Source organism: Piliocolobus tephrosceles, chromosome 6 (genome assembly GCF_002776525.5).
Source record: "Piliocolobus tephrosceles isolate RC106 chromosome 6, ASM277652v3, whole genome shotgun sequence".
NCBI lineage: Eukaryota > Metazoa > Chordata > Mammalia > Primates > Cercopithecidae > Piliocolobus > Piliocolobus tephrosceles.
In genome coordinates, this window is record NC_045439.1 from 121,478,516 (window position 1) to 121,495,396 (window position 16,881).

At 38.2% G+C, this 16,881-nt stretch overlaps 1 protein-coding gene across 2 annotated transcripts in view; it reads left to right on the forward strand.

Moving 5' to 3' along the window:
- The window catches only part of STXBP6 (syntaxin binding protein 6), a 247,975-nt gene that overhangs the window by 197,028 nt on the left and 34,066 nt on the right, over positions 1-16,881 (forward strand). For both annotated transcript variants that reach the window (XM_023227449.1, XM_023227450.1), the window contains 2 exons: positions 2,420-2,550; positions 3,368-3,533. In XM_023227449.1, the coding sequence (XP_023083217.1) occupies positions 2,420-2,550; positions 3,368-3,533 (297 nt within the window). The remainder of the gene's footprint in view (positions 1-2,419; positions 2,551-3,367; positions 3,534-16,881) is intronic.

Consider the following 16,881-nt stretch of genomic DNA (forward strand, 5'->3'; position numbering starts at 1 on the left):
TTTTATCAGCTGTTGACCCCCAAAACAACAAAACATGAAATAGTTAAAACATGTTTTCTACAAGTACGTACTCAAAAAGTCTGGCAATGGGGTGTGTGTGTGCAAGTGTTGTGATTTCAGAAGGGGAACATCTTCATTTAACTCTATACAATGTGTATATAATAATATAATTTTAAGACACCTGCTTCAAAATAGAAACTAGGATGCTGGAGATAATAACAATAAACAAAAATTAAACCAAACCGGGCTCAGTGCCCAGGAAAACTAGCCAGACTCCAAGAACTGGGCGAGGAATAAACTAATAGGGGAGAAAAGGCAGAAATGGATAGATTTACAACTGCCTCCATTAAAAAAGACTGCTCTGCAGTGTGATCACTGTGGAGGAGTTCCATGTGGTCATTTGTCATAATACTTGGGGTTCCTGCATGCCTCATTTCAATGACAAACTTTCAGTGGAACTTACCTTCCTTAGATGTGAATCTTAAAATATGCCCACAATATACAGTGATCTCGAGTTGTGTTTAAGCTTTTAAAATGCTGTAAATTACTTGGAAACAAATGGGCCAGAAGTAAAAATAGGAGCTCATAACAACTTTAAAGTTAGAAAGAAAGCCTTCATGTTTCCCAGGCTTAAATGTTGTATGATTTACATAAACACAGGAGGAAGTTCTCTTTGTGTGTTTAGGGGTGTGTGTCTAATACAGGAACCCATGTTTTCCTGTTATTGAAAAGCCTTCTTTAATCTTTTAAGCACATTTTAAGACCTGTCTGTATTCCAGGTGTATTGTTTTCTTTAACATTAAAACGTAAGAGCAGGTCATAGTCATCAGAGAAACCTATTAGGTCTCCCATTTGTGTCATAGGAGACACAAAAATAAATGAATCGAATTAAATGGATAGACAGAGTCCTGGGCAGACTGGTAATACTGCCTGAATTCAGTTGGAGGGAATGGTTGTTCCTCTTTGTGAAGAGAAGACTATAAAAATTCATCTGATTGTGGGTGTTAAGGGGATGATGACTTTTTAATCATAAAAGTAAATGTAATTGGTATGAAATATTCAGAAGTTTTTAGCAAATCTAACTGAAATAATGGGTGATAAACCAAAACATTATTTGAAGTTAAAAACAAATCTTCACTAAATTATGGTTGGAAGCAGAGAGAGTAGATAGTACTCAGGCCATAAAGGTGGTCTTCAGTACTGGGAAAGTAGGGTTCTCACTAGATCTAAAGGCAGTGGCCACCTTTCCTTTGTCTCTGCTCTCCTGCTTTAATGACCCCAGACAATGAGCTGCAATAAGCTATAGAATGCATGAACTGTAGAGTCTTCCTGCTCACCAACGGTGATTGGAGTAGGTGTTTTCTGTCCTTCATCCCTTAAGAATTATTTTTGCCATCTGTTGAGCATCTGCATAGTTATTGGAAAGTGTAGAATCTGTCGGGTGATTTGAAACAAGGAAAGAATATGCTACAGATGCATAGTCTTCAGCAAGTCAGTAATTAGGATCATCTTCATTATAGCCAATAATGATTTCTACTTTCCGTAGTTCCTTTCTATTTAATTTGCTAACTCCTACAGCCAGGGTTCAGGAGAAGCTTTTAGGAAATCCCTTTAAAGACCATTAATTACTTCCTGCCCTTGAGTCTCCAAGTCACAAAGTAGGCAGGTGTAGAAATATTCAGAGTGCCTCTCCTGGTGCCTGATGCTTGACATCAGTCTGAGAGGTGATGCTGTCTGTCTTTAGCACAGAAAGCCTTAGGGGAAGAACTCGCTGAGGCTGAGAGGAGAAACTGTCCTTTTCCTACAGGTGTGGAGGTGTGCCCAGGACACCAGATTCAATCACAATTAGATGTAAACTAGATACAAATTGAACAATATTAGAGAGTCAAATAGTTTGGGGATATTTTGAGTGAAGTATTACTCCTCATCACTGAAGCCTAAGATGTTTACACTGGACTATAAAACTAGAAATATACTTTGCAGTTCTCTAGGGGAGCCAATTACCTTCATTTCCTTTAAAATTCAACCTTTCCCAATGAACCCTACCTGATGCCTGTCAGTACTATATGCCTCTTTTCCTGCAAGCTGTAATTGTGCACTTGTAGCCTCCATTGAAGGTGCTTGGTGTTATTCACTTAAGTCATTTTCAGTTTGAATGGATAAAGACATAGATGAAGCAGCCCTTACAATTATAATTATATTGTAAACTGATTCAAGAGTGAAGATTATAACATCTATTTCCTTTACGTTCACCCCTGACCAAAGGCACACATACTTATTCATATTCCCTCCTTTCCCCCTCCGCCTTCTCTCTGTTATTGTGCATATACACAGTAGGTGTCATGTAGAAACAGCACTGAATGTGGAAACAAACCACCAATTTGCAGGTGCACTAATCTGAGTGATCTTTTCTTGGCAGTGACAAACAAGAAACCCACACAGGCGTCCATTACAAAGGTCAAACAGTTTGAAGGCTCCACATCGTTTGTTCGGCGATCACAGTGGATGCTCGAGCAGCTTCGCCAGGTTAATGGTATCGATCCTAATGGGGTGAGTGAATTGTCCAATGCTGAGCAAAGGCATTCTTTTCACAAGATGACTCTCTGATTGACCTTGGTAGTGGTGGTGGTGGTTTGAATCATTCTTAAGAAGGCTATTTCTCTATTTCAATTATGTGATTAAAACTTTCGGATACATAGTCCTTTCTTAAGTGAAATCATAAATCTTTTCATCATGTTTAATAGAGGAACCTAAGAGAATGCATATTGAAGATATGTGATCTCCGGTAACATTGATCAGCAAGTACGAAGTTCAGTATGAAGTAAATGAATGGTATCTTTCAGTATGTATTGTGATTCCCTTGCTTTTAATCGGAGAAACATTTTATGACATAGTTATCTATTCAAAGTACATTCCCATTGCTCACACACACACCTCACAAAATGCTAATAATGAAGAATAATAAAATATAAATTGTTACTATAGACTAAAATAGCAAGAGGGACTCTTCCTAGCAAAGTTTAGGGGCCAGATTAATATAGGTCATTGCTGAGAACCTAAAGGAATCCCTTTTCCAGGAAATTGGGAAGATAGTACATGATCTGAATTCTGACATTTGTCAGTGTTTAGTTAGGCTATCTCAACTTGTGTGATACTAGTTTCCTGGGAACATGTATCAATACTGTAAGATTTGGGGTTTGCTTCATAAACAGAGAAATGCAGACTCTCCATACACTTGGATAAAGATGAGCCTTATGATTGCGATCAAAGTCTTTGTTTTAGCCTTTATAAATCTTTTGACAGGAGTACTCTAGAAACAGTAGTTTTTCTAGATTGAGGTGAGTAGTTATTTCATTGTCTTTTCCAGGATTCGGCAGAGTTTGATTTGTTGTTTGAAAATGCTTTTGACCAGTGGGTAGCCAGCACAGCGTCAGAAAAATGCACCTTCTTCCAGATCCTCCACCATACCTGCCAGAGGTACCTCACGGACAGGAAGCCTGAGTTTATTAACTGCCAATCCAAAATTATGGGAGGTGAGTGGACATTTGCGTGACTTTAGTCACCCTGTTTCTTTAGGCTCACTTTTACTTAAGAGGTTAGGAGTTCAGCAGCGTAATTAAAGACAAAAACAAGAGAAGAATCAATATGCTCAGAGCTAGACAACACGAGAACCATTCCAGGGAGTTTATTGTATGATAAATTTAGACGCAAAGGTATGTTTTCACTCTTGTCCAAAATCTGGTCTGTTTTAGAATTAGCCTTCTAGTTCTTATCTTCATTTGGCTAAGATTATTTGTATGATGAGAACAAAACTGTTCCTTTATTAGAAAAATCTTTTAGTTTGGTTTCTTTACTACCTTTTCTGTAATTTCATTGCAGAACACTATTTGCTGGGTTGCCTTTTCCTATTTTTTCTCAAGATGTTTTACAAATATTAATATAAAAATTCCAACAGATGCTTCCCCTTTCTTTCAAATAGCAACTTGTGTTTATTCCCTGAATGGCATACAGAGCTGAGTTAAGATGAGTATAGTAAGCCACTGTAAAGGGGTGAATACCAGCATCGGCAACATAAGAAATGTTTAGAGGGTGCTTAGCACATTTTTTAGGTGGCATTTCTTTTTAGAGAATTGAAACTGTGTGAAAAATGTAAAAGTCTCGACAACTCTGTGAGTTGGAGAAGAGTGTTTATATCATTGGTCTTTTCACTGACCTGTTCCCTTGGTTTTGAAAGACTGTTTTTAAAAATGCACCAGCTTTGCCTTAATCAAATGTTAAATGAAGATCACATTAAATACATCACATTTTCTCTTTAGGCTGTATATATGTTTCATATGAACATAGAGCAGAATCCATTACTCTGTCCTAGCAACTGACACACATACTGTCATTTTGCCATTAGTTACTAGAAGTTATATAGAAAAGTTATTATCCAATTCTTTGGTATTAGCCACTGAGGTGTTGGCATTCCTTTTAAGTAGGAAGTTGCTCACATCATAAGAACCTTGAAAGGCCTTTCTTAAGTATTTATGCAGCTTATTTTATTATAATTTCTCTGTTTAATCCCAGGAAAATACAAGAGGTGATGAACGGTGTATATTTTTTCAAGGGGCCACATCCTATGGTACAAAGGTGAAAAATATTAGACATAGATGTTTAAAGGAAAGGGAATTTCAAACATTGACCTATTTGGAAAATATAGTGAGATATAGCTCTGTATCACGTCTGTGCCACCAGTGCTCTTAAAATGACTCCTGCTTTGAAAGTCCAGCCTTAACAGACTTGGCAGAAGTTTGAAGCACACCAGGCTTAGGACCACAGATGGCCACATTTTCAGTGAATGAAAAGTTGGCCAGGAAATCCCAGGTTTCCCTCATTCTTCGTTAGGTGGAGTTTGCTCTGCTAGCCTAGAATCACATTTGTTTCTTAATCTTCAGTTCCTGCTATGAAGCATTTTTCTCATCCATGTCCATATGGTCAGTAGCTTGCATGGCTAGCATGTAAGCATAGACTGTCTTCTCAAAATAATGTGACGTTATGGATTTGAAATTTCTGTTGCTCTTGGAGAAACACTCCCCTCAAGCATTCCACTTCCTCATGTTCCATCCTGGGCAGAAACAGACCCAGTGCCATAGAAACTACTGCACTTCCTCAGAATGGAAATGTAGATGGAAGCAAAAGGGCCACATACTCACTGTCCTTGCAAGGGAAACGAGCTACCTCCTTCATGCTAAGGTTAGGGATAGCTTTGCTGACTCCTCCTCTTCCTCCCTTAACAGACTGTACTAGGCAGTCCCCCTGCTCTGTTACCCCTAAAGGTCTCATTTCTTCTCTAGGAACAGGCTTTTTCTTTCATTCATTCAGTTACAGTTCATTATCCAGTCATACAGTAAATGAGGACTAAGAACCTACTACATGCTAGTCACTGTGCTACGTCCTGAATATAGAGAATAATTCTATATTTGGTCCCTTAATAGACCCTAATTGCCACTACTCAAATCCCAGACCGAGAGATCTCTAATTTATTCTTCCTTTGCCTTCCTGAATATCCTCAGACCTTCCCACACAGCCCCACCACACTGCTTTTGTCCATCATTGACCCAGCCCTTCAGCTTTCTTTCATTGCCTTGTGAACCCCAAATTATGCAGAGTTGAACTCCTATGTCCAATGTTAAATTGTTGGTATGTGTATTTAGGCAAGCCAAATAAGGGTTTCCTGTAGTAAGAAAAAATTACAATAAGTTAATGAAACCAAGTGCCAGAATTGCCTTTGCCTTGTGTGACTGTAGGTGTGTCTCTTGGCTGCTCTAGACTTCAGTTTTCCCAGGTGTCACATGTAGAGGTTAGACCAGATGCTATATAAAATCTCAGTTCCATCATTTTGAAAGTCTGTAATTCCTAAATTATAGTTTTATTGTGTAGGTTAATTGCTTCTTACCTAAAGAATCAATTAAAGATTTAGTGCAATTAAATATTGACAAGTCCTAGATTACTAAGGAAGGCACAAAAAGGTTTAAATTAAGCATATAGTAATTTGTTGGCAGCACAAATAACCTTAATGAATGCAGCGTGTCTTAAACAGTTGCTTATCCTTGATAATAGTTGTGCCAACATACCCTAATAAATTAGTATGTTGATTAGTCTTCTTTTCTGCCAGTTATCACACTTCTGAGACTTCAAAATTAGGTGCTTCTGGGGCCACTACATTCTGACCTCTTTAACTTTGGGGTATCTTCTACATCTTTAGGATATGAAATCTGTTGCCAATTTTGTATCTTTTGGTCTTTCCCTATAGTATAGGCCACAAGTCCTAGATACAGTTGTTTCTTATACCATGAAATAGGATAGTTTTATGATTTTAAAGAACTAATATAGGTGTTAGTATGCTGCCTAACACCAGATTCTGTACACATGTTATCTAATTTAATTTTTATAGCAGACTTTGGAAATATACTTTATCAACTCCATTTTATAGAGAAGGAAACAGAATCAGAGAGATCAAATAGCTTGCCAAGGGTCATATAACTAGTAAGTAGTAGAGATAAGATGCCAGTGCAGGCCCACTCATTGGCTCCTTAAGGCCACTGAGTGGCATGCTCCAGAAAACACCATTGACATTGTCTTTGTTATGAATGGTGCCCTCTAGAGTTGTACATGAATTGCTGGGAATATTTTAGCCAGTACATTCCTGGGTATTAAAAAGAGGGGTGGGAGAAAACCCGCCTATATGGATAGTTTTAACTTTTTTCCTAGTTTTGTCCCAGGAAAATATTTAAGATAATTCTCTTTTTTTTTTTTTTTTTTTTTTAATTATACTTTAAGTTCTAGGGTACATGTGCATAACGTGCAGGTTTGTTACATATGTATACATGTGCCATGTTGGTGTGCTGCACCCATCAACTCGTCAGCACCCATCAATTCATCATTTATATCAGGTATAACTCCCCAATGCAATCCCTCCCCCCTCCCCCCTCCCCATGATAGGCCCCAGTGTGTGATGTTCCCCTTCCCGAGTCCAAGTGAGCTCATTGTTCAGTTCCCACCTATGAGTGAGAACATGCGGTGTTTGGTTTTAAGCTATTTTTTTCATCCTAAGAACAATTGAATCATCAAGTGCCTTTAAAATCATCTTGCTTTTTGTTTTTTGTGTTTGTCCACCAGAACTTCAATAGAGGAAATAGATGAAAGCACTGGGAAGACAGTGTAGCCCTAGCCACCTACAGGGCCTCTCAGGTACTCTATTCAACCTAAAAAATGAAAAGGGTCAGAATCTAGATTAAAGAGAGTTTAAATGCAAAAGTTGAGGACAAGTCCACTCAAGAAGCATAGATTCCTAACAATGGAAGTCAGTGTTACAAAGCATAGAAGTCTGAGATTGCTTTTGTAGACAAAGCCTGGGGAATTTTAGCAGAATTTCAACATCTTTCTGTGTAAGGCTTAATACGTAGTCACAATGACCTGATTAGTTCAGATGGTCCTTCTCTTTTGAGGAAGGTACATTTAACATTCCATTGCAGTTACTGCAGATGTAACTGTCGTAGAGTCCCTGTTCAGGGCACCATCTAGTCTGAGTTAGGTCAGGAGATAGGTCAGGACAATAAAGAAGGCAGTTAACCTCTAACAAAGATCTGTGATTGGAAGGTAGAGGTCCGATTTCTGGTCTCGTAGTCATTTACAGAACAAAAACAATGAGGAAGAGAGTTAAGCTATAATCTAAGAAGTAGAATTGCAAAACATGCTGTATGACTCAGATCACAGCCATATCTCTCTCAAGGCTTAAAGTGTTTTGGGGGTTCCAACAGCTTTTAAATTGTATTTATTTTCACATCTGTATCTGGTCCAACCCTGTCATTGGGAAAACTGAGGCCCAGCCATTTTGAATGACTTTGTCAAGGCCAGGGACTATGCAACCAACAACCTATAGAGACTGAAGGCAGAGGTGTAGAGCCAGGTCTGCTGCTGACGTGTGACATAGCCTCAAGAGTGACAGGGGTCCCTGAAAGTAAAGTCTTAGGTTCATATGGTTTGGATGTACTTCTGAGATGGTCGCTTTCAATTTCTCTGTGTTTACTGTAAACAGAAATGATGTTATACTGTTATATGTGTGATGACATATTTGTAATTCAAAGATGCCTCAATGGAGTTAATAACATGTTATTAGACTCCAGAGGAGGGACTTGCTTTCAGATAATTCATTTCAAAGAGACGTGGTCTGCCCCAAATAGATTGTCAGTTTAGATAATGGGTATGCCACATTAGGTCAAGGTCCCAAGGAAGACTTTGTTACTTTACTTACATCAGTATTCTTTAAATGTGAGCACATCCCACATGGCTCCCACGTTGCTAGTTCATTTGTGTTGACCAATTTAGAATGATTGCTGTTGGCTTAGTATTCATATGCCTAATACTATGAACTGTAGAAATCTTTGGTGATACTGGGAATTTCTGTGTTAGAACCACAAAGGAGGTTCTTTACAAACCCATTTTTTTTTTTCATTAAGAGGTATAAATTATTTGCAAGAAAAAAATAGTTTATTCTTCAAGGTAAGCATAAACTGAAGCATATCCAAGCCTTTTTCATGAACTCTGAGGCCAAATACCCTAGCTAACTCATTCAGTTCCCTGTTAACTATTTCACCTGTTGTGTATCATCCTTCAGTGATTCCACAAGCATTTACTCAGCACTATGTAAATGTGCTAAGCTAGCTGTGGCGCTCCAACCACACAGTAGGCACCTTCACCAGCTTGACTTACTTTCTGGACATATCAGATGTAAATAGATTGAAACATTGCCACGACAGCAAGGCGATGGGTGAGCTGGAGAGGTTAAAGGATGGTTAGCAGTTATGCAGACAAGGGCAGGATGAAATTAGCTCTCTCTTATTGCAACAGGTAATCCAGACAATTTTATTTCAATGTTAGCTATATTCAGAATTTAAATGTGGCAGATTGTTTTTTCACAAAGCAGGCTATTTTGAAGTGCCATATATTTTCATCATCAAAGGGTGTTTCTTAAGCATTACGCTTCTATGCACAGCCCTTCAGATGATAGTATAAAGCCCAGACTTCAGAGCGCTATTAGAATTCTAGGGACACAGATGTCTCTGATGTCACCTTCATACCAGGCTGGCCCTCGCTTGCCCCTGCTGATTGGTATGCTAAAGGAAACCCAATGGCTTTACTCTGGATTCCCCCAGGATAGGATAGAATCTCAGGATTCAGTCACAGTGTGACTTTGTTCTTTTCTTCCAAGCAATACAAAGTCACCCCTAGGTGAGGTGTGCAACTATTTCACCTTGTACGTGTCCCAGGCATGCAAAAAAAAGTGATTGATGTGGTCATTCTTAATCCCAGTATATTAATGTAGTACTTTAAAGGAATCTATAACATTTGCCATGATTTTTATGTTATTTTTCCTTCTGTCTTAACTCTGTCAATGAATAAAGACTTTGGAGTGTGAACCTCACACTCCTATGCATGCTCCAACCAGGGGCGCATTGTAATGAATTGTTTATTTCTCAAGAATAAAGTTGTGTATAATTTTTCCCCTAGGGCTCAAACTTCAATATCCTTGGGAGATGCACACACACATATTAAAGATTATAATTCACAGAGATGAGTTGTATTAAAACCACCATATGGTTGCTTCTTGATGCCTGAATGTAGACACAGAGCAGCAGAGGAGGCCAGGCTTCTTAGCTGATTCACTGTTGTGACACTGCAGTGAAATGTTTCTTATAGTTCCTTAAATCAACAGGAGTCCATGGCATAGTTCCTCCAGTGACTATTTTTGTTGCCCTTGGGAAAATAATAAACTTCAGTTTCCTCCAGCAAGTACAAATGAGAAAAATGATTCATGAGAAACTAGCCCCAGATCCCACAGCTATTAAGAGAGAGAGCTGGTGTTTCAGTCAAGACCTGCTACTTAGTCCCCATCTATTAAATGGAGACCGTGACTTCCAAGTTCCCTTAATAAGCACAAGTCTTCTTTTCTTTATGTCAATTCAGCTAAAGAGAAGAGGGGATGACACCAATTTAACAAGATCTTTGTGTGAATTCAGTTGAAAATTATGTTCAAAAGTTCTCCGTAAATTATGTTACATAATTATATTAATCATGTATACACACAGACTTAGCCACTCTTCCATCACTCCATCCTCCTCATTGCAGCCAATGTCTTTTCCTAGACAGCGTGATATTTCAAGACTTGCCTTAAATGAAAGTTCTTTCAGAGAGAGAAAGAAATTAAGACTAGAAACAAACAAAATAAAGGCATCAATAAAAACAACAGTACAAATATTTAAAGCATAGAATCAGAAAAACCCAGTTTGGGAGTTTTGTGTTTTTATTATTGGGATCCCAGCAGTGTACCCACTGCATCAAACACAAATGTTTTTATAGTCCTATGTGACCCATCGAAGTAACCATCTGATACTGGCTGAGCACTATTAGGGACATGACATTCTAGCAGAAACTGTGAGATGTTTTTGGATAGGAATCTTTCATGTATTTTTTAAGTTGAGGATGACATTACTAGTCATTATGTTTTGTATGTGTGTGTTTTCTCATATTTCCTCATTCAACCATTCAACCTCATCTTGTTCCCAGAGAGGTACTTGTATTTTAAGTGAAAAAATTGGAAATAACTAAGGATTACTTCCTTAGGTTCCATCCAGTTCTGTGTGTGATATAAATGACTAGAAACTAAAGAAAAATGGGTCACAGATGCAATTTTTTTTCACTGCTCATTGGCTGTAAGCTACACTGAAATTCATGCTGTGAAACAGCTGGTGGGTTATGGTTAGTCATCCTGAGCTAGGAGTGGCTTTGTGCATTAAAATGCTTTTGAATCATATCTCTTCATCAAAATTTTCTACCAAACCAAGACTATGTAAAGGTACTTCCAAAATACCATTTTTGGCTGGATAAGGATTGTAAACATGTTTTGTCTATGCCATGGTTAAATAACCTGCAGTAGATAAGAGCTGTTCCTATTTTCAGAATCAACCAGAAGATATAAATATACAACTTGATCTAGAAGAAAAGAGCACAGACTGGATTCACTTACCCTACTTACCCTTCTCTTTGATGGCATCACTCATTAGCTATGTAATTTCATCTGAGCTGCTTAAGTTATACTCAGCCTCTCTATGCTTTTCTGTGTCATGGATAGCAATGTATACCTTGAAGGGATGGCATGAGGATTAAAGTAAATTATAAAGGGTTAAATCAAATGGGATTTTTGAAAAATGCCAGTACATGCCTAAATATTCTGTGTTTTTAAACACTACAAATTCATAATATTTCATGATTTCTCCCAGTATGTTTATCAAAAGCCTTTTCTTCTGAAATAAGCAAGGAAATATTCTTGAGCTTTCCTAATCCGTGTTAGCCATAACAACTGGGGGGAAAAGAATTTCTTTGTTCCAAGTGAGAATGAGCTGAGCTATACTATAGATATTTCAAATGTCTGCAATGCTGAATTGTTTGCCATGCTTTATAGAATGCTGAGTGTGTTGCATTTTATGTTTGACATTTATAGCGTGCACATTACTGCTGACTTAACCAAAACAACAATGTTTAAAATATATCAAGTAACACTGTGCCAGAGATCAGGGCACGTAATTCAGATCTTCCAGTAGGAAAGAAAAAAACTTAAAACATGTTTTCTGAACTTTACAAGGGAATGGAAATACACTTTTTCCACCAACATGTCCTCAGCCTAGAATAATTCCTTGAGTCCACCTCTTTCTACTTCCAAAACTGGAGATACATGAGTCAGAGGTAAAATTACTTAACATTGTTAGACATGAAGTGGTAGTTCTGAAACATACATAAAAGGCATTCTGCATTATGCTCATACATTTAAATTTACAGACATATGAAAGTTTTTTAAAAGTTTGGGAGACATAAATTTGCCAACCAATTTTCAAAGGAAGGATGTTTTCTAAAATCTTTACATCTACTATCATCATAATTTCATAAAAGAAAGTTTAACATGAACAATAAAAAATAAAAGGATATAATCTCTGAGACTAAAGGGGCTGTTCTTAGGTTAAAAACATTTACCTTTGGCCGGGCGCGGTGGCTCAAGCCTGTAATCCCAGCACTTTGGGAGGCCGAGACGGGCGGATCACGAGGTCAGGAGATCGAGATCATCCTGGCTAACACGGTGAAACCCCATCTCTACTAAAAAATACAAAAAACTAGCTGGGAGAGGTGGCAGGCGCCTGTAGTCCCAGCTACTTAGGAGGCTGAGGCAGGAGAATGGCGTGAACCCAGGAGGCGGAGCTTGCCGTGAGCTGCCGGAGCTTGCCGTGAGATCCGGCCACTGCACTCCAGCCCGGGTGACAGAGCGAAACTCCGTCTCAAAAAAAAAAAAAAAAAGAAAGAAACATTTACCTTTATGAAAAGCTTACTTCATTGTGCTTATTTCTCAGAGGCAATAAAAACTCTACCATCCACTGGCATTTAAAAGCTGTTGCTCTGCTGTAACATACAAACATCAAGAACTAAAAAGTACATGGAATTTTAGTGAAGAGAAGCTGTAAATTCTCAAGAACAGTAACATAGCTAATGAGTGATGCTGTCAAAGAGAAGGATAAGTGAATCCAGTCTGTGCTCTTTTCTTTGTCATTTAGTAATTTGTCAAATTCACCCCCACTTCTGGGTAAGCCATTCAGAATACACACTCTTTGGAGAGCGGATGAGAATTTAATCTTCAAGGTTGAAGACTATAGTCCTATTCCATACCTGGAATAGAGGTTAGGAATTTGAGCATAGTATATGAGAAACTATATAGGAATATGAGATTTCTAAAATCTTTAGTGAAGGGGTAAATAAAATGGTCTTCTTTGTTCACATTATATGATAAACTTCTAAAAATTTTAACCATGTTTCTGATCGTTAAAGTAAGATGGAATTATAAGATTTAGCATAGATAGTTCTTTGAAAATTGGACATTGATTTAAAAATCTGAAGTTGAAAACATTTCTTATTTATCCTTCTACCTGTAATATACCTACTCAAGACTAGGTTCATTGCAAGAAGTTAGAGCATTAGAGTTGTCCGATTTAGCAAATAAAAATGCAGGACATGTTACTTGCAACATATTTATACTAAAAAATGATCCATTATTCAGCTGGAATTCAAATTTACTGGATGTCATTTTAATCTGGCAACCTTTATTGACATCCATTCTCCCAGTTTGTAGCCAGCCAAAACAAATACAGAACACAAAATAAGTTTATGATATGTAGACAAATAAACTTTATGAGAGCCAAACAATTATAAGGGCTTTGGGAGAATTTGAGATGGGGATCTCAAAGGCATAATGTACTAGTTATCCAAAGATACAAACAGAAAGAAAAGTATGAGGCTGCTAAAGGGGTATTCAAAGAACTTAGATCAGTGTTGTATTGTGGCTATTCTACATAGAATAATGCTGTAAAATGCAAATTATAGGTAGTAGGAAGTATTAGAATTTCACTAAAGGACTTTTATAACTGAACATCAAATTCCTGGTTAGTTTTGCACCGGAAAGATAGTTCAGTCTTGAGTCAGAATGTATTTGGCTTGGTTTTCAGGAGTTAGTTTATTGTTAATAATAAAAGGAGCCTGCCATAGACTCTTGGGGGCACCCAGCAAAACAAAGCCTCTCATTCACGGAGAAAGAGGGAAAAGCTTACTTTGTGAAGAGCTCTAAGATACATTGTCTTTCAGTTCTGGACTCTAGAAACCTAAAATCAGGGAGTAGGGCTGTGTGCTTCTGGAGGCCCCAAGGAAGAATTTGTTTCCTTGCCTTTTCCACCTTCTAGGAACTGATTGTGTTCCTTGGTTCATGGTCCCCTCCTAAATGTTCAAAGCCCCCAGCATCGTCAAATCTCTTTCTCTGTCTCTGACACCCCTGCCTTCCTTTGTGTTTATATTGGGTCCACCCAGGTAATTCAGTGTAATCTTCCCCTCTGGAGATACTTAATCATATCTGCAAAGTCCCTCTTGCCATGCACAGCTTCTGGGGACTAGAGTGTGGACAAGTTTGGGAAGCCATTATTCTGCCTACCACACCATTTTCTTAAACAATTCTAAAAGCTGTAATAAACTCTGTTGTGTAATAGAGTCCTACATTTAATTTTTTATAAGATATACTTATATATATATTCTATAGACTATATTACTTCTGCTAATCTGTTGTAATTTCAGACATTTAAATTTAGAAGCACCTAAACTTTTTATGAAGACCCAGTACTTAAGTGACTAAAAGAGCTTACCATGTTCTGTAATATCAAAAAGTTCCTTACTTTAAGAGCAGCTGGTATACTTCTACCTTGGCTCTTTCCCTTTACTTAAGGGATTTGTTTTCCTTAATAATTACATGGGTTTTTTATGCATTTCTTAGGGTACTTGATAGTTAAAGCTTTTGATGGCCGGAAGTGGTGGCTCATGCCTGTAATCCCAGTACTTTGGGAGGCCAAGGTGGGTGGATCACGAGGTCAGGAGATCGAGACCATCCTGGCTAACACGGTGAAACCCCATCTCTAAAAATGTACCAAAAAATAGTCAGGCGTGGTGGCACATGCCTGTAGTCGCAGCTATGCAGGAGACTGAGGCAGGAGAATCGCTTGAACCTGAGAGGCGGAAGTTGCAGTGAGCCGAGATCACACCACTGCACTCCAGCCTGGGCGACAGAGTGAGACTCCATCTCAAAAAAACAAAACAAAACAAAACAAAACAAAAAAAACCCTTTGATGATGGAGATATCGAAAATCACTTGATTTTGTTAAAAATCATTCTTTTCCTTGATATGTCTCTTCCCTGTCTTCTAAAATCATCATAATGCCCCACTTGTAAATAACTTGGTGGTGCTCCTCTTGAGAGACTAACAATTCCCTTTTCAGCTTTGATATAAGATGTCAAGGTCAAGTTTATTTAATATATAATCATTACAGACACGTTCACATTCACTGGCTGGATTTATCTCTTTAATTCAGTATATATTTAAAAGCGATTCAACATGAGCACCTGAAATGCAGTTTTCATGTTAATTTAACAGTTTTCTGTATCACTTAGGGTATGTAATCCCTTCACTGTACTGTTGAATTATTATTGTTAGGATCTGTTTCTACTCACAGAACACTTCTGACACCAGCTATGTGGGTTTTCCACGCCAAGTAACTCTCCAGTTCTCTGGAGCATCAGTTGGGTGCCCTACAATTTAATCCAGTTCTGACACTAACTACCCAGAGTTAGTGCAGACCCTGCTGGTTAAGGACTCAGTCCCACAAGACTACTCCCCACTTCAGATGCCAGTCACAAGTAGTGGGTCCTCAGGTTACCCATACGTCTGTGCGACTTGGCTACAAATTGGAGGTTCCCATGATCTCTTTCTCAGGTTTGATCATGTGCTATATACCAGCTCACAGAACTCAGGGAAATCCTTTACTTACATTTACAGGTGTATTATAAAGGATATAATAAAGAATGTAAGTGAACAGCCAGATGAAGAGGTACATACGGCAAGGTCCAGGACAGTCCAGAGCACAGGGGCTTCTGTCCCCATGGAGTTGTGTTCACTACCCTCCCTGCCCATGGGTGTGTTCACTGGCCTGAAAGTTCTCTAGACCCCATCATTTAGGTGCTTCTATTGGGGTTTCATTACCTAAGTATGATTGATTAAGTCATTAAGCCATTGGTGATTGGTTGTGTCTCCAGCCTCTCTCCCCTCCCTGGAGGTCAGGATGAGGGGGTGGGGCCAAAAGTTAAAACCCTCTAATCTTATGACTGGTTTCGCAGCCAGCCCCTAGTCTCCAAAAGTCACCTCATAAACTCAGGTACTATTGAAAGGGGCTTATTACAAATGACAAAAGATACTCCTCTCATTCTTGTCATCTAGGGAATTTCAAGGGTTTTTAGGAGCTCTGTGCCAGGGACTGAGGGCAGAGACCAAATATATATTCTTACTATGTCACATGTTGTTTATAAATTGTGTCTTCCTGGTAGGATGTGGTATGATGTCGTTAAAAAGAAAAAGGCTTTCAATACACAGATCTGGGTTTGAATTTTTGGTCTGTCACTTACTGGACAGAGCAGGTCTGTTAGTGGTCTGTGGATGAATTATTTAAACTGTAAGCTTGACTTCCTCTTTTTAAACAGAATACTAATGCTTACCCGGTTGGGTTGTTGTAAGGATTAAACAAGATCATGTATAAAACATATAGCATGGTGCATAGGGAGTACCACGGAACATCATGAGCACTCAGTGAGAGCTTATAATTAATGTCTTCTTTTAATCCTGTCTTCCCTCCTGTTAAGGGAGGGAATTTGTATAGATTTGTATAGAACTTGATTTCTCTCTGGACACAGGAGATAATGGAAATAGAGAAACATGGCTTTGAGTGTCCCTTAGGTCAGATACAGTAGAAGTGCAGTTGTCTGTATTTATATGTATTTGTATTTATATTTTTCTTGCCTTCCAGGAAAAAAGCCAGTGAATGCTAATAACACTGATATTCACCATACTAAATTCCTAGTATATACCAGGCAACTTTTTTTAGTTTACATTTAACTATAAAAAGTAGTTATTGTTATTCCTGTTTTACAAGTGAAGAAACTGAGCCTCAGAGAGGTTACTTATCTAGCCTAAAATCACATCCATAATAAAGGGCAGTCAAGATTTGAACCCTAGTCTATCTCTAGAATCTGTTCTTTCCCCCTTCCCCATTAGAGAGAGAAAACAGAAAAATTCTTCCAAGCAATTATCTTTTTTTTTTTTTTTTTTTTTTTTTTCTTTAAGTTCTGGGATACATGTGCAGAACGTGCAGGTTTGTAACAAAGGTATACGTGTACCATGGTGGTTTGCTACACCCATCAACATGTCGTCTA